The sequence below is a fragment of the Monodelphis domestica genome, chromosome 2 (assembly GCF_027887165.1).
Source record: "Monodelphis domestica isolate mMonDom1 chromosome 2, mMonDom1.pri, whole genome shotgun sequence".
Lineage (NCBI taxonomy): Eukaryota > Metazoa > Chordata > Mammalia > Didelphimorphia > Didelphidae > Monodelphis > Monodelphis domestica.
Window position 1 is genome coordinate 133395444 of NC_077228.1, and position 21955 is coordinate 133417398.

General features: G+C 40.7%; 1 protein-coding gene across 8 annotated transcripts in view; it reads right to left on the bottom strand.

Moving 5' to 3' along the window:
* Positions 1-1279: 1279 nt before the first annotated feature.
* Positions 1280-21955, bottom strand: part of SUSD4 (sushi domain containing 4) — a 255988-nt gene continuing 235312 nt past the window's right edge. For 4 of the 8 annotated variants that reach the window (XM_056815989.1, XM_007481464.3, XM_056815986.1 and 1 more), the window contains 4 exons: positions 15751-15942; positions 14450-14594; positions 6969-7348; positions 1280-2246 (listed from right to left, as the gene is read on the bottom strand). In XM_056815989.1, coding sequence (XP_056671967.1) covers positions 2218-2246; positions 6969-7348; positions 14450-14594; positions 15751-15942 — 746 coding nt within the window. In that variant the 3' untranslated portion in view covers positions 1280-2217. Of the gene's footprint in view, positions 2247-6044; positions 6249-6968; positions 7349-14449; positions 14595-15750; positions 15943-21955 lie in introns of those variants that run through there. The other 4 variants (XM_056815984.1, XM_056815987.1, XM_056815985.1 and 1 more) reach the window with 1 other exon arrangement.

The following is a 21955-nucleotide window of genomic DNA, read 5'->3' on the forward strand; positions in this document are numbered from 1 at the left end:
TTCTGGCAAACCTATATGAACTTTATCCTCACCTATGGACTTCTGTAAAAAAGTCTATAGTTAGTGGGAGGAAGAGATCTGTGCTTGAGATCATCTAGTGCTTTCTGAGTGAGGTGAGAAACAAGTTGTACAGTTTAACATTGTAAACCATGAGAGAGGAAAGGAAAAGAATTCAATCAAAAATGTGTTTAATTCCTAAATTTCACTTTCATATTCTGGCACTCCCTCCCTCTTCCCCCTATACCATCTTTCTTTTTATGTTATTTCTTTTTCTCTTATTAATATCTTAGAATTGATAATAAGTATCTGTTCCAAGGCAGAAGAATGGCAAGAATGAGGCAAAATTGGGGTTAAGTGACTTGTCCAGGGCCACACAGCTAGGAAGTGTTTGAGACCATATTTGAACCAAGGATCCCCATCTCTAGACATTTCTTTCTATCTACTGAACCACCTGGCTAACCCCCAGACCCATGTATGTATGTTGATGAAACTATGGCATGAGTGCCATGGAAGCACAGGGAGGACTGCTTCAATTCCCCTCTTCTCAGTGCCTGAGGACATTTTTTACATGCCCTGCCCCTCTGTCCAGGTGCCCAAAACAAGCACTTTCTCCCTCTGCTCTCCAGGGTAATCCAGGGGGCTCACAGGCAGCTTGAAATTGCAGTTTGGGCAAATGAACTTGAAAACGTTCACCAATGCTTCTCTAGGCTATCTTTCTATAATATTCTTCAAAGCATTGTGTTTTCTTAATTTTAATCAATGCATTTAGTAAAAATCTGAGATTTTGTCAAGATTTCTTGATATTATTGCTTCACCAGAATAGACCCTTCAGGGATTAGACATTGGATCCCAGAAGAGAAAAAGAAATCAGCAAACCCTTCCCCCCCTTCCCCATCTCCACCATCATCCTCTACTTGATGAAATACTTTAGGATTCATGGATCTTGTTTTATCACTCATTGGAGCAACACAATGGTTGATCCACAGGATGGACATCCTTAGTCTCAAAGATGGAGGCTCCACATAGCAGGAACAGAATACTGGAAGACTGGTCTGCAGATGTTTTGCTGTGAACCATAAAATCCTAACACTTAGCTGTGAGATGGGTTTTGTCAACATGTGATAAGAAAAATGCCCATCAACTGAGGAACTTTCTTCCTTCTTCAATCATTCCTGTTTCAGGAAATGAGGCTAGGGCAAGTTTAGAGGAGGCAAACAATTAAACAGTATGATGCTCAGCAGGAGATAAGTTAGTGATTCACAGAAATACAAACAACAGGTAAAGGGTATTTTTTTTTCTTTAAAAAATGTTGCAACAAAGTATCCTTTTCAATACTTTCTCCACCATGAGACTGGTATTCTAACACTTTTTTGGCCATCTGGAAAAATAACAGGGTTTAGCAAATGCAATGGATTCATATTAGTGTTCCATAAATATAAATACCAACACTTCACCTTGGATGGTCTATGGGACAGAAGGCCTACTTCACCTACAGAATAAAGAAATCTCCAGAAAACCCAGTCTGGCTATGAGTCTTTCTTTTAAGAGTTTCTGATGGCTGGCTGTTTAATTACCATATCCAAATCATTGAATATTTTCTATCTTTAGCCCTGCTCAGGACGGATAGTATCCACAATGAAGAAAACTGTCCAAAAACCAAGGAAAGAGATTTCCTTTGGAAACCTATTTCTTTTTGAATGTAAAAAGGGGATCAATTCTGCTTTCAGTAGCCCAACACAGATTCTTTTTCCTTAGACTGATTCAGCCTAAACCGGAGTCCAGAGATTGTACAAAGCAGGTTTTAGAAGCAAATTTACATAGTATGACATGCTTTCAGAGAAGGCAGATATTACTCATAACAATAATTCAATGGGATGTGTAATTCAGTGGGATTTGTATGGAATCATTCAACTTCTCTCAACATGGAGATACACTGATTATCTTAATCCAAGGACTTGCAAGGGTTCCTTCCCCCTTCCCATCTTGGACTATTGGCATTGGAAAAATAATCCCCAAGTCTCATGTGAAAGAACCATCACTGCGGAGTTAGGCAACCCCACTGCTGTATCCGAGGGGCACAAAATCAGGTGCTGTCACCTTGAGGATAAATAGGAAAAACAAAGACCTCTCCCCAATCCCCAAAATCTCTTCATTTACACCCCACCCACTAGAGTGAACGATTTCCTCTCCCAAAGGTGCAATTGGATAATAAACAGGCTAAGGATCTTCTTCCATCAGTGGGATTTCTGCAAAAACAAAACACACACAGAGTGGTGCAGTTAAAAATGGCACAATGGATAGGCAGTCATTAAAATTATTAAAATAGCAATTATTCAAGATGGATTGTAGTCAATGGGTTTGTGAAATCCCCTCCCCGCTTCTCCCTTACTTGTTAAAATATTTTCATCACAGATGATATGTAACTCAGCATTTCACAGTGTGTGACCAACTAGATCAGGGGTTCTCAACTTAAGGTCCATGGATCCCCAAGGTTGTCCATGGATAGCTTCTAGGAGATCCATGAAGTTGGATGGAAAGACATTTTTCTAATTGTATTTCAATGTAAGTTGTTTATATTCCTATATATTTTATTTTAGGGATTTAACTTCATCATTCTGAGAAGATGTCTCAAAAAGCCAGAAAGGTCCATGACACAAAAACAGTTAAGAACACTTGAACTAGACCAACCCTGCCATGGAATTGGAGAATCATGGAATTTTAGAGCTGAAAAGGAACACTCGAGTTTCTTCTGCCCAAAAGGAAACAATTGTCACCTTACAGGCTGCTCATTCACCTGAAGAATTCATTACATTTTGCCATCTGCCCAAGTAGTCAACTGAACTGAAAGACTATGGGATGTGTAGCTTGGGAATATTTTATTCAAAACATCTATCCACTAAGAATGCTATACTGAGCTATTACTAGGAGACAGGCTTGCCCATTGAGTTTCTTGGCTTACTCTGACTAAGCTGACCTCAGGTTAAATTTCATTCAGTTACCTCAATCTTGTAAAATGGAATGTTGTACTCTTTAAAGAGTCCTCAAAGCTCAAATTGTATGATGCTGTCATTCATCATTAGAAGGTAAGAAGAGTAGGAGCAGTGAGGTAGAACACTGGATAGAGTGCCAGACCTGGAGCTAGGAAGACCTAGTTTCAAATCTAACTTCGGATGCTTCTTAGCTTTGTGACCCTGGGCAAGTCACTTAACCCTGATTGTCCAGCCCTTGCCACTCTTCTGGCTTAGAAATGATACTAAGACAGAAGGTAAGAGTAAAAAAAAAAAAAGATGAGTACAAAAGGTTCCTATAAGGGTAATGCCTCCCTCCTCCCCTAGTTGACAATGGAACTCAATGGATAGTTGATAGGCTGGTTTTAGTGTCAGAATGACCTGAGTTCATCTACTGCCTCAGACACATACTATCCATGTGACTTTGGCTAAATCACTTAACTTCTGAGTATTCTGGGCAATTCTCTAAAGGTTGTAAGTTGCAGGAAAGTGACCTATTTACATCAGTGGAGAGAGGTTCCACAGTGGACCCCTAAAATTATGGGTCTAGACCCCTCCACAAAAAGAAAAGTAACCCCCACCCACCCTGCCAACTTCTGCTAAACCTCTACTCTAATAATTTAAGGATTAGATGAGGCATGAAAGAGACTATGTTCTAGGCTATGTCAACAGTAACTACCAAACTGGAAAGACTGAAAACAGTTCCAGTGGACAAACAAGCCTGTAGACAAACTCCATGCCTTTCTTCTGAAAATTAGGTTATGAAATTTTGAAAAGGAAAATGATCCCAATTCTGATCACCAAGGGACAAATTATTGGGCCCAAGTGACTCATGAAGAATCATCCACTATTTATTCACATTATTTCCCTTCCCACATTCCATGTTCCAACTAACTGGTCTTGTTGGTATTCCCTGAAATTTGATCTCCTCACTAAATGTACTGGCTTTCCTCTATCCTTGGACAGCATTTCCTCTTTTTCTTTTACCAACAAATTCCTTTCCTTCCTTTGAGACTCATTTCAGGTGCCTCCTATTGGGAAAAAGTCCCCCATCCTTGTAGCTCCATTTCCTTCATCAAATTATTGTATTTTCTTAGTGTGTTTCCCCAGTAGAATGTAAGCTCTTTGAGGGGAGGGACAATTTCATTTTGTTGTCTTTGTAATCTCAGTGCCTGGCACAATACCTTGCTCAAAGGAGGCATTTAGAAAATGTTTCTTGACTTGTTTATTTGCAGGCATGGAATATGCACTGTTGACAGGATGAATTCATGATTCTTGAAGAACTGAAAGGTATTGTGGGGCTGTGGGAAGTCTCCTGGGCTTTAAGCCAGAAGATCTGGGTTCAAATCTTAGCTATGCTATTTACTACCAATATGACCTTGGACAATCACTTACCCTCTATGGACCTCATCTTCTACTCTGCCTCCAAAATTACATTACCTCTCAGGTTACTCCCAGCTTTAAATCAAGGATCTTATGAGGTATATACTTTTATCACTCTGCCCCACAGTCATTCAGAAGCAAGAGAAGTAATCACTTTAATTTCTTTCAGAACTTAAAGGCAATTTATATCTTTTGGATTTGTGCTTCCTCTTTCCCTAGACATTAACACATCTTTCCTCTGTCCCCTCCTTCTTCACATTCCCCCTATTCCCTTCTCTCCAGTTCCTAATCTCATTAGGCTAGGAAAATATGTGTCTCTTTCTGCAATAGAACTTTTATCTGGTTGGCCCTGTTTGCAAGATGCAGTCTAGGCCTGTGGAGGTATATGTGTTGTAAATCAGGGCTCTGTTTCTATTGTAAAGGGTAATCACCTGTTGACTTTATTACCTATGCCTTGATTGTAGATGACAGCCCATAAAAAGCATTGGCCTAGTTCCCTGCTAGGAAACATAATTTAAACAGACTTGTGAAAATTTAGACACATTTTCATTGGCTTTATAAATGATTATTAACTGATTGACTTGAGGACTGATGATTTTCATCTTGGAAGGACTTAGTATTTTAAATATCTCCAGTTTCATTAGTATGGGCAGTCCCTTGTGCAAAAGAAACCATAGCCTTCCTTCATTCAGTAAATGATTCTTCCTGAGTTTCTGTGATCAAAAATCCGGTCACCTGGTGGCCAGCCTAGTGGTGATCCACTTCACTGAACTTAGCTGTGCCGATGACAGAAGCATTCCTAGCTTGTGATGGCCTGCTAGAGTTTTTGATTACTCAGAGTTATAGCCATCCCCTCATAAAGCACCGGAATAGGACGTTTGTGAGGCGTGGAAGGACGGCTTGAAATAAGCAGATAATAACTTTTGATAAATGATTGTTCAATACAGTACAATGGGGAAAAACAAAAATAAAAACATTGGGCTGGGGGTCAGGAGGCATGAGTTCTAGTCCTCTCTCTATCACTAACTTGCCATGTGACCTCAACAACTCTTAGTCATTCATCTGTAAAATGAAGGGGTTGAACTAGGTCGGAGGTGCCAGACTCACAGCTGACCGTGGGGAGCCAAACTAAACTCTCCAGTATGGTTGGAACCAGATGGCAATGCAATGGAGATGTGTTTAACGAAATAAATAAAAATGCAATACAACACAGAAAATGTTAATTTATGGTTATCTAAGTCAATATCCTTTTCTACTTGAAGTTGACACCACTGAACTAGCTCATGCCTTCTAGTCCCTTGTCTATGATTCTCTAAGAGTTGGACTGGATGGTTCCTAATATCCCTTTCAGCTCTAAAATTGGAAAGTTCTGTGAATGCATTCCTTATGTTGCTTTGTTTTTACCATTAACCAATGCTCAGTCCTTAGCCATGATATGAATACATACAGCTTTACATTATCATCCACATACGATGAAATGTAAAACAGCTTCACGAGAGAGGAAGTTTGGCCTAATGGACAGTAAGCTGGCCTCCTGACCAGCCCAGAAGATCTGGGTAGCCACATTTGACACATATTGGCTGTGTGACCCTGGGCAACCAGGGCTCTAGGCAACTCTCTAAGGCTGTAAGTTTCAGAGAAGATGCTGACCTGCATTAGTAGGGGAAGTTTGTCACTGGGAGCTCCCTTGTGGTCCGCCAGGATACCGGTGGAACTGGGGAGAGGCATGAATTAAACACCCCACGTTCCCACATTGCCAGCTGGAACTGTCGTTTGCAAAGAAGCTATGGCGAGGACGTGGGGTGGTTGGAGTTAACTTTGCCCCAAGTGGGTTGATCTGGGACCCAGCTGTGGGCCCTATGGGCAAGAAGAATACGAAAGAATTTTAGAATTTTGGCAAGAGCACCTGAGACCCCAGGGAACCTCCTTGCCCTTGGCTTTTATCTCCCTTACTTTCCTGAACTTCTTTTTGATTGTCTTAGAAAGTGATTGTACCTGGGGGGGGTGGATATTCGAATATATTTTATTAAACTGATTACTTATTTGAACCATCAGGCTGGGGCATCCCTAAAAAATGAAATGACAGGTCCAGTTCCTACCCCTGTCCTTCTTCTATGGAAATATAGTATAGATACAAACCCATTACATCTTCACAATATACCACTGTGTTTTCTCTCCCCTGACATAGATGCATACTGTTCTTTCCCCAAACAATATTTTAATGAAGTTTTGTAAACTTTTTTAACATGATAATCTAGACATTACACACAAAGACTGAATAATCCAAACTCCAAACCTTCTGCCCTGGACTGTTTGGCGGTCTTTTACAACTCCTGAAAACGGAGCTAATTGGCTTATTTGTGAGGTGATGAGAATCGTTCATCATCATAATGAGTCTTCCCACTGTACTCAGAGAGAAGCACTTTATGCTGAGGGAGTAGGAAGCAGTCTGATTTGGGGTACTGCACTTTGGGGCAGGCTAAGCTACGCGAGGAAGAATGGTGTTTTGAAATGGGTTGAATAATACTGACTCTCCTTTGTAGGGCTGATTTAGAGTACTGAGAAAAAAAAATTTACCATCAGCAATATCAATGCTTGGGCCGGTGGACACCTCTACAGACGTGGCGTCTACTGCGTTGCTTCTTTCTAAAACAGGTCGTGCTCCTGCTTGGCTCATCGGTGGTGAATACAAACTGTGGAGTAGCTCTGAAGAGCCCGATATGCTGTCACAGGTTTCACCCTCCCCTGGCAATGTGTCTGTGTCCCCTGAACCAGGGTATGCTGGTGGGCTCTGATCTTCTGCTGGCATGGGGCAGCCCTGGCCTACAGAAGACAAGTATCCTGGGGCTAAGGCGTTCAAGCTGCTGCTCACAGCTTCATCGTAGGAAGGCAACATGACGGGTACCCCATCCACCACCACAAAGTCAGGGTCACTGCTGGAGCTCCCTGAGAGGCCCCTGTATTGAAGAGAAGCAGATTAATGGCACTGACATTTGAAATGCCACCTGGAGGAAAGCAGAAAGGAGATTCCAAAGAGCACCCCCCCCCGAGTTCAAACCCCACTTCTGACCCATTCATAATCAATTGCAAAGCATTTGAGATATGTTATTTCATTGAGTTTCATTATTATCTTGTCATTAATGATAAAACTGGCAGTGACGGGGGGGGGTGGGGGGCTTCACTGGGTTCAGTTACCTTATCTATAAAAATGGGAACAATAGCACCTGTAATGTCTTCCTTATAAAATTATGTACATAAAATGATTTGTCAATGTTAAATGTCAGTGATAACAGTTTCATCAGGCTGCCTGCTCACCGTCTCCCCAAGATGTGATGTTATCAGCAGTTCCTTGATCTATAAAATGAGAGGGCTGGACTTGATGGCACCGAAGGCCCTTTCCAGCTCTTAATCTATGATTCAATGATCTTATGATTTTCAAATAGTCACGGGTCAGTGGAAATCTGTTAAGCTTTAAGCCTGAAGAATTTCTTAGGCTCAAAGCAAAAAGACAAGAACATATCTCGCAAAATTACTTTGCCTTTATATTTAAATGTTGCCTCTCCTGATAGAATGTAATCTCCTGGAGGACAAAGACTGTTTCATTAAAAAACAAAAAACAAAAAAAAAAACCCTTAGCTTCTGTCTTAGAATGGATACTAAGTATTGGCCCCAAGGCAGAAGGGATAGGCATTTGGGTTTAATTTACTTGGCTAAGGTCACTTAAGGAGGAAATATCTGAGTTCACATTTGAATCCAGGACCTCCCATCTCCAGCCATCTTCTGGCTCTCTGTCTATTGGGCCATCTAACTGCCCCACCTATTTCATTTTTGACTATGAGTCCCTAGTGTCTTGGACACTATAGGCACTAAAATAAATGTTTGTCGTTTATTGTTGTTTATCCTTTTCTCAGTCATGCCTGACTCTTTGGGACTACTTTTTGAGGTTTTCTAGGCAAAGATACTGGAGCAGTTTGCCATTTCCTTCTTCAGCTCATTTTACAGATGAAGAAACCGAGGCAAACAGATTTAAATGACTTGCTCAGGGTCAAAAATTAGTCGTTTATTAAAACATAAAAGAATCCCTATGGGCAGAGCTGTTGACTTTCAAGAAGGAATACAATTTTCCCTCCCACATTTGGCTCTCCAGTCTCATACAAGTTCCTCTTATCTTTTTGTTTCCTTTGGGATCGACTGATCCCTCCATGCTTGCCTTTTGCTTTGTCCTTTTTTGACTTTAGAGGAGAAGACCTATATGGGCTTAAGTATAATGTAATGGAAAAAAGCCCATTAGATCTGGAGGGTGAGGATCCAAGTTTGAATCCTGCCTCTGCTAAATCCTCTGTGACTTGGAGCAAGTTAAGGTTTCCTCATCTATAAAATAAAGGGATTGGACTGGATGCTCCTTAAGGTCCCTTCCAGCTCTAGATTTTATTCATGGTAGATGGCAACCAACTTATGGGAAATACAGATAGTTTTTCCTATTTTTGTTACTATTCATGTCAATAATTGATCATAGATTGTTGGCAAATGAGCAATCCACTCATTTGCTAACCTCCAACTGGTAGGTCTCAAATAGTCTAAGGCAACTTTGGCTACATTTCCCTTTACCAATTATGTTGGCCTGCCCTCTGGTGGTGTAATGAGGAACTACAAACTTTAAACCTGGATTCTTCTAAATGATTTATATATTATTAATGTATACATGTATATATATATATATACATATATATATATATATATATAATCTACTTTTAGGATTTATAGTCTATTTAGAGGATTATCAGAACATAAGAGGAAATGGTACATTACCTTTCCCCCCTTCATTTTGTCTTCTGGTGTGATTTCTAGGAACATATTGGGGCAAAACGAAGGGGCTACCTATAGAACTGGCTCTTTATTATTCCTGGTAATAGGGGAGAGGGCTCTTAAAGGAAACTGATATTCATTAATAATAAAAGGAAAATTATTTAACCCATCAAAGAATCCCCAAATTCCAGAGTTAGAAGGGAAGCCCAAGGCTATTTAATCTAACTCATACCTGAACAAGGATCCCCTTTTATCTGAAAAGTCTTCCATGAAAGCCTCCAGTGAGAGAACTCTTACTACCCTGAAGAAGTCCACTTTATTTTGCTATGGCTTTCATTATTAAGAAATCCTTCCTTTCACCAAGCTCAAGTTAGATATCATACACTTGTAAAACTGATTTTTTGAACCCAAGTGTAAGATTTAACAGTTATACCTACCAAGTTTCATTCTGTTTCTTTTTTTTTTTTTGTAAACCCTTACATTCTGTCTTAGAATCAATAGGCAATATTGATTCTAAGGCAGAAGAGCATCAAGGGTGGGGCAATTGGGGTAAAGTGACTTTCTCAGGGTCACACAGGAAGTGTCTGAACTCAGGATCTCCCATCTCTAGGTCTGGTGCTCTATACTGAGCCACCAAGCTGTCCCTGCTTCTGGTTCTTTTGAATAGCACATCCTTTTCAAGAATCACATTCTAGTCATGGGTCTGGGGTTGAATCTTGATCCTGCCCCTATAGGTAGAAATAATCAATCAATCAATAAACATTTATTAAGCACCTACTATGTGCCAGAAACTGTGCTAAGTGCTAGGACTCACATATACACACAAAAGCAAAAGATAGTCTCTGCCCTCAAGGAGCTTAACATCTAATTATTATCGTATTCTGACTGGATTTCCACATACATACAGAAAGTTCTGATGTGGACTCAAGCCTTGGATTACTGTTGATAGGAAACTTTTCCTTCTTTCTTTTTAAACAATTACCTTCCATCTTAGAATCAGTACTGTATAGTGGTTCTAAGGCAGAAGAGTAGTAAGGGCTAGATAATGGGGGTCAAGTGACTTGCCCAGGGTCACACAGCTAGGAAGTGTCTGAGGCCAGATTTGAACCCAGGACCTCTCATCTCTAGGCCTGGCTCTCAATCCATTGAGCCACCAAGCTGCCCCTATAGGAAACTTCTGATGGCAGAGATATGGAATGCCTTATGGCCTTAATGACAGAGTGAGGTCTTCTGTTTTTGCCTAAAACTCTTACAATGTGATCAGACCTATAAGCTGTGAGACAACACTGCCTCACATAGTTGTCCTAAATCCCTCCAACCTTGCTTGTAGCTTGACCAGACCAGTGTGTACATCCCATGGCCAGGTCAGCATAGAGGATCCCACCCAAATGGTAGAATGCAGCCTCCATCTCTTTTGTTTCGCTTCCAAAATGAGAAATCATCACATCCTTTTTGGCCATTCCTTAGTAATGGTGTCTCATCTCATTGCCTCCTTCATCTTCCTCTGTTTGGTGCACATCTTCATGTCCTGGGTCCTTCCTGAGAGCAGAGACTGTCTTGTTTTTCTTTCTAACCATCACTTGGGATAATTCCTGGCACTAATAATTTAATAGATATTTATTGACTCTCCATCTTCTCTTTCTTTGATAGCGATCAGTTCTCTAACTACAAAGAATAAAGCTGTGCTTTTCCCCAGACCGCTAAGAAACCATAAAGAAGTCAATTCCAAATCGCACACATGCACACTCACAAAACCAGACCAATACTGCTGATGACTGAAACTTATTTGATTTTCATTTCTGTCTTCATCCTCTGAAGGCAATCAATGATCAATAAAGTAGCCAGACGGTCAGAGAGTGGTAGGGGAGAAGAAGTAAAAAAATCAGCTAGCTGATTAGTCTCTAAATAACCCAGGATTGACCACAGTGGCTTCAGTGCTTGAGGCATTTCTCATCAGGAGGAATGACACTTCTATACCATCTTGTGGGGGACAAAGCCCTAGACCTAACAGAATGAAGGAACTGCCGCATACTAATTGGTCTCACCTATCTGTAATCACTAAGAAGGCCAAGTCTCTGAAATTAAGAATAAGGTTTGAGGTCACTGGGAAGCTTTCTACAGTCATTTTTAAGGCTTCTGACTTTGAAGAGGATCTGATCGAATCTTAAAGAAAAAATAGTCTCTTTTGGATGGGTTGTGAAAAAACAGATAGTTGTCTTTTCCTCTATCCTCCTTTCTCCCTTTGAATTTTCCTTCTCCTTTCTCCTCCCTGCTTCCTTCTCCATGTACGTTCACAAGGAATTAATTTTTAACATATAGGTTCAAGTATTTAAAGGGCTTTGGTGTTAAAGGACCTCTGGTTAGATCCTAGCTCTCCCCATTGCTACCTGCGTAACCTTGAATGAGGCCTCAATTTCCTTTTTTTTTTTTAATAAGAGGTTGGAAGAGATGCCTAGATGTCCTATTTATAGAGATCCATAAGGTCCCTTTCATCTCTAAATCCATGATCCTATTTTCCTAAGGTGTTCCCTGACTTCCCAAGACACTTGTGGTCCACTTTGATGAGATCATTTGGTCAAACTATTTTTCTGTTTCCTCATTGCTTTTTGGAGATATATCTTGCCTCCTCTATTTCATGACAAGTTTCTCTAGGAAAGAAACTGTTTTCTCATTCTCTTTGATCTTCCGAATACCTAGCAAACTGCTGTTTATATAGTAAGTGTTGAAGAAATCCTTGTTGACTCTTTGTATGAAATCTGACCAGGTTCATGAGTTGGAACCTGACAAAGGTGGCAAGCAAAAGTGGGATGACTAGACTCTGTTTATACTTAACTGAGGTGGCAAAATTCCTGACTGGATTTTGGGGAGAGAAACAAGAGGGTACTTGGCTTCCTTGAGTAAGAAAAGCTTTATGGTGGGAAGGGACAACCAGTGAGAACAGCATAATCCTAAGGGAAAGAGGAAAGATGTGGGCCTCAGATGAGGAAATAATGGGAGAAAAAATAAAACAACTTGAAGGAAAATCTTAAAAAAAAAAAAGGCTTCTTACTTCTCGTTTTACCCTTCACTTAAGAGGGCTGAAAATGCCATGGCAAATCTCACTTAGAGAGGAGGGTCATGGCAAATTGTGGCAGTGCCCTTCTCTAAAGAATGGTTTCTTATCTAAGGTATCCCATAGGCCACCAATAGGAATTTACGAGGAAATACATTCCAGAGATTATACTTCTGGTTGTTAGTGCATTACTAGGAATTTCACTCTATTATTGCTATCAGGGGGAGATGGAGGACTTGGGACTTGCATGGAGGTCAATGATGTGAACTGACAGTATAATACAGGTGATTACTGAGCTATTATTAAAAGAATGATAAACTATTTCTTGATGACTATGTAAATGGAAAAGGGAGAGGGAGGAAGGAAAGGGAAGATATAAGGGAAAAGAGAAAGAAAAAAATTAAAAAGGAGAAAGGTAGGGACGGGGAGAAGACAATTACATATAAAAAGGTAGAGGTGGCATGATATATTGGGTAGAAGACCAGCTTGGAATTATCTCAGTGGTGCAGTGTATAGGGTGCCAAAGTCTGGAGCCAGGAAGACTCATCTTCCTGAGTTCAAATCTGACCTTTAGACATTTACTAGTTATGTGACCTGGGACAAGTCACTTAACCCTATTTGCCTCATTTCCCTCATCTGTAAAATGAGCTGGAGAAGAAAATGGAAAACTTTGACTCCAGAATCTTTGCCAAGAAAACCCCAAATGGAGTCACAGAGAGTCAGACACAACTGAAAACAACTTAATAACAACACCAATAGGTTCAAGTACTGCCTCAGACACATTCTAGTATGTAAGCACTGGCAAATCACTTAATCTCATCTAATGCCTCAGACAGTTCTCTAAGATATGAGTTATTAACCTAGGAGTCTGTGAACTTGTCTTTTTGATAACTATATTTCACATAAATGGTTTTTCCTTGGTAATTTCCTTGGTATTCCTTGGTAATCCTATGAATTTTATTTCACTCATTAAAAGACATTATTTGAGATGAGGTTTATTCTCTAGACTGCCAGAGAACTCCATTAAACAATAATGGATAAGAACCTTTGTTCTTACATAATGAGGAAGAGGGGGAAGTTAGATGGCTCATTGGATTGAAATCTTGGCCTAGAGACAGAAAGTCCTGGGTTCAAATGCATCCTCAGATATTTCACTTATCCTTTGTTTGCCTCAGTTTCCTCAAACATAAAATGGAAGTAATGGTAGCACCTTCTACCTACTAGGGTTCTTGTGAATATCAAATGGGAGAACATTGGGAAAGAGAGTGGCATAGTGCCTGGCACATAATAGAGACTCAATACTTGCTTGTTTCCTTATCCTTACAACAATGTTGGGAAGTAGGAGCTATTATAATCTTCATTTTTACAGGAAAGGAAACTGAGGCAAATAGAAGTCAAATAACTTTCCCAGACTCATACAGTGAATAATTGCTTCAGTTGCAATTTAAACTCAGGTTTTCTTGATTCCAGGTGCAGTGCTCTATCTTAGCTGACTGTTTCTCTCATGTGGGGAAAGGTATATAGTGTAAAGAAAAGTCAACATCTTGGAATCCTTCTTGGATTTCTACTTCTAGTGACAAAATTAACCATAACAAACAGAGCCAGTAGAACTATTCCTTTGTGGAATAAGAACCTCATTGTGTTGTGTGTGTGTGTGTGTGTGTGTGTGTGTGTGTGTGTGATATTCTTGTCCATTCTTATCTGTAAACCTCCTAGGTGTAAAGGACCATGGATGCTTGACCTGCCTTGTATAGTGTTCAAGCCTGTTGTAAAAGATGAAGAAAGTTATTTTCTTCCTTGGACATCTAAACTCCCACATGTGATATGATTCCACGACTGTGAGTCAACATCATGTCAAGTTAGTCTTCCAGAGTTCATAGGTTTAGAGCTAGAAAGGACCTGGGACCATCTAGTCTAATGCTGTCATTTTATAGATGAGGTAAGGAGACCTAGAGAGGCTAAATCACATACCAACGACATCACAGGTGAGTGACCCAGGCAAGATTTAAACTCAGGTCCTCTGACTTCAAAGCCAGCTTCTCCTACTTCTCCTAGTGGTGCCTCATGCCCTTACTCAAAACTTAACTCTGCACTGTTCAAAGACTTAGCCAAGCATCCTCTCTTTTTCTGTCTCAAGGTGGCTGGGTGAATGATGAGATGAGGCTACTTCATGATCTACGGAAAGTCAAAGGGTACTGACCTGGGGAGGAAATGTGTCTTGAATTTGGTCTGGAACATCCTGGCAAGAATGACCAACAGAAGCACCAGAAGGACACTGGTTGCTGTGAACGCCACTATTTTCCATGTTGTCAGTAGGGTCTCATGGGGATTGGGCCAAATTTGCTCTGTTACAGAAGAGAACACAGCAATACAGTAAAACTTCCTTCCAGATTTGCAAGAAAGCTATCACAGACAAGCAGGTTTGTAAAGGTTCCCTTTGTGCTCATTTGCTGGATTTATTAGACAAACTGAAAAGCTCATGGCAAGTCTACTGCACCCCTTAGGGTTCTGCAAAGATAATGGCTGACAACCATCCAGCACATACTACACCACATTAGATGCCACATAACATTTTAAATGAATCTACTAAGTGAGATTTGCCCAGAACTAGACAGGAAGCAATAGCCTTGTATTTATATACTAGATAACTCAGATAGGGGTCTAGTCTCATATTCTCTTCCATTGAAGCTACCCCCGACATTCAGGGGCCCTACCTATAAAGTGAGGAGATCTCCTCCATTCACTACAAGGAAATTTCTCTATCCATTTTTAATCCTTATGTTTGGTCTTTGATTCCACACTTTGGGTCCAAGGCAGGAAAGTGGTAAAGGCTAGGCAATTGGGGTTAAGTGACTTGCCCAGGGTCACACAACTAAGAAATGTCTGAGGCCAGATATGAACCCAGGACCTCCTGTCTCCAGACCTGGTTCTCTATCTACTGAGTCACCCAGCTACTCCCAAGGAAATCTTCTCTTAACAAAGGTTATAAAGAGACCCCTTTACTTCAAGAGACATTTAATGAAAGGGAAATTTATAGCATCGTAGATTTTGAGCTGAAATTGACCTTCCTTAGTGGATATCGAGTCCAATTTCCTCCTTTTACAGTTAGGGAAACTGAGGCTCAAGAAGGTTAAGTGACATTGCCAAAGACACAGATATTAAGTGGCAGAGCTGGGATTGGAACTTAGGTCCTCAAACGCAAAATACTGCATTCTTTCCATTGTATCACATTGCCTTTTAATATTTTTCTTCATGGACTTCCCAGAATTTTTTTTTTACCCCTGGGGCTGTTTGAAGAGAACATGCCCATAATTCCCCTGACAGACTATAAGCTCTTTGAGAGCAAGGTCTATTTCATTGTTATTTTTGTATCCTCAATGCCTAACATAGATCCTAGCACACAGAAAGCCCATAGAAAAACTTCTTGATTGATTGATGAATAATTCTGGTGAAAAGAAAAAAAAAGTCTCCCAGGAGCAATGTGATTCTACCCCTTTTTACCTGATTTTATGCAGAAGACTTGATAGGAAGGAAACCATTCCCCATATTGGCAGGTGATGTACTTGTAGTCACTGGTGAGGCTGTAACCAGGATCACAATAGAACTCAATCACAGTCCCATGATTGAATCGGTCGCAAGGCCTTGGGTGGCAGATATAGTCTCCGTGACTCACAATAGGTGGAAGAGGACATACTTGGACAAAAGGAAAGAACAAAACATTCAGTGCCTGTGTTCTTCACTGCGTAAAGTCCTTAAGAAGCACACTAGCCTGAGAAAATGCAATTAATTAAAGAGACTCTTCTAAGTTAGTTACCAAACTAAGGGGCCATTACTTCTGTTCCAGCTTAGTCAGTGGATGTTCAGTTGGGAAGCACATTGAAATATTCTGAGCATGCTTTGCTATCTTGTAATGTTGGGAAGCAAATCATAAAAGAGAGTCTTCTTACAGTGTAAAAGCTATGTCTGTTAAATAGATGGCATCAAGTTGTTCTATTAAAAATGCATGCTATTGTATGCCAGGTAGTCTAGTAAATAATTTTATAGTATATATAAATAAAACAGAAAGGGACAAACATCCCAAACCTTGCTGCAATAGGTACTCTAGGGATTGGGGGCCATATGAAATCACAACGATGTGGTCCTCCTGTTTCCACATGCCTAATCACAAGTGCTATGTTGGTGCTCAGCTAAAGCACATATATCTGGCTCAAAACATCACCTGGAGAAAAAGGAAAGTGAGGAAAAAAGCTATTTCTAATTCTCTAGTTTAAGGTGCCTGGGATTATAAAACTGGAAGAATTACATTAATAGATGGTGAAGAAGATAGAGCATTGGACCTGGACTCAGAGAGGCTCAAGTTCAAATCCTGCCTCAGACAATTATTAGCTGTGTGACTCTCAGCAACTCATTTAATCTTTCTTAGCCTTGGTTTCCTCATCTGTTAAATGCAGACAAAAGAGATAATGAATATGTATTTAAATACAAGTGTATTTAAAACTGAATGCACTATATACATGTTAATTATTTTATTATTAGTAGTAGTAAAATGGCCAGTTAAATTTTTTCCCAAGAAAAATCCCATGTGAATTGATAAGAAGTGAAATAAGCAGAACCAGGAGAACATTGTGCACAATAACTGAAACATTGTGGGACGATCAAATGTAATAGACTTTGCTACTAACAGCAATGTAATGATCCAGGACAATTCTGAGGGACTTATGACAAAGAATGGTATCCACATCTTGAGAAAGAACTGTAGGAGTAGAAATTCAGAAGAAAATATATGATTTATCATGTGTTTATTTCAGTATATGATTTGGGGTTTTCATCTTAGAAGATGACTCTCTTACAAAAATGAATAAATAATATGGGACCAGGTTTTGAGTATATGTGTATAACCCAGTGGAATTGCTTGTCAGCTCCTGGAGAGGGGGAAGAAAAAGGGAAAGGAGAGAACACAAATCATGTAATCTTGGAAAATTGATGTGTAAATTTGTCATTGGAATTAAATAAAGGAAAAAAAAATTCTCCAAGCATAAGTGGATTGATGATCTTTTATTTTGTGGTATAGAGAATTCACTTTACCAAATAGGTACAACAGTAAGCCAATAATCCGTCATTTTTAAAGTGTTTACCATATGCCCATAAGACAGTTAGTTAATAAATATTTATTAAATGTCTACTATGTGCTAGGCACTGTGCTAAGCACTAAAGATTACAAAGAAAAGAAAGACAGTCCCTGCCCTCAAGGAGTTCATAGTCTAACAAGGGAGACAGTATACTTGCAGACATGCTATATATAGGATACATTGAAGATAATCAAAAGAAGGAAGGTACTGTAAGTGAGATGGGTTGAAGGGGTTTCTGTAGAAGGTGGGATTTTAGCTGGACTTGAAGATGTTCTGGGAAGTCAGGAAAGGGAAGAAGAGATGAGAGAGCATTCCTGAATACTTTGGTAGCTGTATAAAAGGTAGGGAGCTTGTTTTTTCTACCTTCACAACACCTCTCACATCCATCCTTTTCTTTCTACTAACATAGTCATCAGGTTCAGACCTTATCACTTCTCACCTGGACTACTGGGACTCACCTCCTAATTGAAGTGGCAGCTAGATAGAGCACTGGGCTTGGAATCAGGAAGAATCATCTTCATAAGTTCAAATCTGACTTCAGACATTTACAAGCTGTATGATACTGGGCAAATCACTTAACCCAGTTTGCCTCAATTACTCATCTGTAAAATGAGCTGAAGAAGACAATGGCAAATCATCCCAATATTTTTGCCAAGAAAACCCAAAAAGAGGTCACCAAGAGTAAGACACACCTGAATAACAACTCAACTGGTGTCCCTTTCCAAACAAAGGATCATAGATTTTTTAAACTGGAAGTGGCCTTAAAAACCATACGATCTAACTCTTCATTTTACCAGTGAAAAAACTGAAGTACAAAAAGACTAAATCACTTGCTAGCATATAGCTTCCTAGTTAAGTAACACAACTAATAAGTGTTGAAGACAGAATTTGAAGCCTGTCTTCCTTACTACAGGTGAAAAGCTCCCTATCTTTTATACGGCTACCAAAGTAATATTTCCTAAAGGACAAATATAATCGTGCCACTGCATTCCTCAATAGGCTTCAGAGGTTCCTAATTACCTTTAGGGACAGGTACAAATACCTCCATTTGTCATTCAAAAGTCCATCACAATTTGGCGCCAACTTGTTATTATATATTTCCTTCTCTTTACATATTCTATAATTCAGCCAAACTGTCCTTAATATTCCTGTGCCTTTGCCTGGGGGATCTCCCATTTCTGGAATATATCTTTTTCTCAATACCCTATTTCCTTTCTTCCTTTCCTCCCAATTCAATAAATGTGTTAAATACATACTATATCCTAAGCACCAAGGTGCTGCAGCAGATAGAGTGCCCGGCCTGGAGTCAGAAAGGCTCATTGTCCTGAGTTCAAATCTGCCCTCAGACACTTACTAGTTGTGTGACCCTAGAGAAGTCACTTAACCTTGCTTGCCTCCGTTTCCTCATTTGTAAAATGAACTGGTGAAAGAAATGGCAAACCATTTTAGAATCCCAAATGGGGTCATAGAGTCAGACACTACTGAAAAACAACTGACAACAACACATTCTTCAAACACTGTGGTATAGTCAATAGAGACTGGCTTCAGAGCCAGAGTCAGGAAGACATGGACTCATGTCCTGCCTCTGCCATATACTAGTTCATCTTGAATGTCACTGCCTACACAAGGCCATTCCTGATCCCACCAGCTGCTCCAGAAAGTAACTTCTTTGGAGATAAGAACTATTTTTATTGACCTACTCCCAATTCTTTGCACATTGTAGGGGCTTATCAAACGCTTGTTATTGGCTGATCTTCTTGCATAGAGGATCTCCCATCTCTAATTCATCTTCCAATCAATCAATCAATCAACAAGTGCTTATTGGTACCTACTATATGCTAGGCATTGTGCTAGGCACCAGGAATAAAGGAAAAATTAATACAATTCCTGCCTTCAAGTAGATGCATTCTACAAGGAGATAACATGTACCCATACCTTCCCATCTTCTTCAACCCTTCCTCTGCCCAGATCTCACTGTAGTCTCTCCTTCCTGCCAGTTTCCTTGCCATTGTCCCCTTTACCTTTTCCTCTCCCAGCTAGATGTTCTACTGGAGAAAACCCAAAGAGCCAGCTTCTTTCTTACTGTAGTGGAAACTTCTCTGGTCCATCCACCCTGAGGCTGAACTCTCCTTTAAGTGCTATCTCCCTAAAGTGTAATATTCACTTACTTTTTTAATGTGTCTCTAGTAGTTAGCAAGAACCTAACCTCTGTTGCTTCTTTCCCTTCCCTCTCACTTTTTCCCCTTTCCTTCCTTCCTTCCTTCCTTCCTTCCTTCCTTCCTTCCTTCCTTCCTTCCTTCCTTCCTTCCTTCCTTCCTTCCTTCCTTCCTTCCTTCCTTCCTTCCTTCCTTCCTTCCTTCCTTCCTTTACCTCTATTTACAGTCACTGAGGTACAGTGAAAAGAAATTAGAACACAAATCTGGGAGTTAAAAGATAAAGGTCCTCCTTCCCTGTCTGTGCCACAAAATTCAGTGTGAATCTTGGCAGTCCCTGCTCCTCCTTGAGCCTCAGTTTCCTCATCAGTAAGATGAAAGGGGGTTGGGCAAGATGCTCCCTAAAGTTCTTTCCAACTCTATCTTCTGAACCTTTATAGCTCTAAATAATTCTGCACAGCTGCTGCTGCAGATAGCTTCAAACTCATGCCTAGAACCACCAAGGGCCCTTGCCAAGAAGTTCACAGAAAGAAAGTCTACTTTCAAGCCCTTCACTTGGCATAATTAAACATTACAAGCCAGTACTTGGCAGTGAGCACCACCATCCACAAACACACAAATACAGAGGACTAAGTTTGTTGTCTAATTTATCCCAAATTGTCAGCCCAGGCCCAGCTTCAGGCTTTTGATGTTCAGGGCAGATTGACCACACACACACACACACACACACACACACACACACACACAATCAGAATGCTACTCTGGGCCTGGGTCATACTTAGCCTGGAGTTTTGTCTCTGAACTGTGTTGCTAGGGAGCAACTGATGCAAATAGATGCAGATAATTTGGATATAGTTTGAACAATGCATGTTTGAGTTCTTTTGAAAGCTTCAGTGGACACAGAATGCAGCATAAAAGTTCAGAGGGGCCAAGGGGGGTGGCGGGACAGATGCATGGCAACATTCCTGGGAGGCTGGTTATGATACGTGGTGATGCCTGTTCCCCCATCCTCAGAGGCCTTGGGTTCTGCTTATATTCCCAGAACCTATTTTCTTGACCAAAAAATGAGGAGATGAAGAAATAACAAGAGGAAGGTCTGCTCAGGCAGTGCTCAGCACAGCCTTGGAGGGATGGTGGGGATGGCCAGGGCAATCTCTTTAGAAGCCCAAGGGGGCATTCAGGACTTGCCTGTTCTCTGCAGCTTGAGCCTGTTCTCTCAAACTGAAGAGAGGATAGGACAACAAGGAATTTGCAAGGTTGTTTATCAAAAGCAAGATAATGCCCTGACAGATTGGCCTATTCTCCAGAAATGCAACCAACTGGGTTACAAGCGTTGATTTCTCTGCCTCTGTGCCAACCTATCTGGACTTCTGTCACTATCACGAAACAAAATACTGGAACCTTGTCAACCCTGGACCAAACAAAGAGGAGAGGGAGGCTATGGGGCAAGGGAGACAATCCCTTTACCTCTCAGATCAGCCATTCAAAGAGGCAAATGTCCAGGCAGCTCGATTTCTACCTGCTACCACTCTCAGTGCTGGGAATTCCAAGTCTGCATGCCATCAGGAGACAGCCAGATTGGGGCTGGCCCCTAGAGCATCTGGAGACAGAACACCAGTCTGATCACCAAGTTTTCTCAATAGCTAGATAAAACCACCCACCGCAGAGGGCTTAATTATGAGGCTGTCATAACCTGCTTGTAATGGAGATGTATTTTTACCCCAAGCTCAACAGCAGAAACATTCCTCTTCACACCTCCCAATTTTCCTCAGGATGACACCTGACAGAATGCTAGCCTGGCTTCAAGGGAAATATTCCCTGGCAGCCATTTGATCTTTGGTAACTAGGCACCCCCTTTTTTTAACTTGGAAGGAAGAAACAACAGCCATAAACAAAAAGGTTTCCTGGTCTTACCTATGGAGGTGGAGAAGGAGAAGCTTAAATAAGAACAGTAATACTGGGCTCCTTCACGCTTTCCACCTCTTCCAAGAAGAGTGACTGATTAAATACAAAACCCCTAGAGTTTTTAACGTTCTTTTTTACTCAGTACAGTGCATAGAAGATGATGAAAAGAAGATGGTTTTGCTTTTCCCTGGAGTGACAGGCAGTGAATTCAAGCTGGGACTGGAATATTGAAAGCTCAGGCTGGGAAGCACCTCGGCTAACCACTGGTGGCTGGGGCTTGGATGGAGAAAAGACTAGAGACTTGGAGGAAATTTGCTTAAATCAAACAAGTGGCTTTGTTGCCCAGCCAAAGAAACTGCTCTGTTCCAGTTTCACACTCCCTCTGAGAGGGTGCCAGCTTCATGGGCTACAGGGATGCTGCTCTGGTACCAGTGATGTGCTGGTAAATATTTAACAACTCACTCTCCAAAAAGATGGACGTTCTCTTGACTTTAATCTGCATGATCATTTTTCTCCATC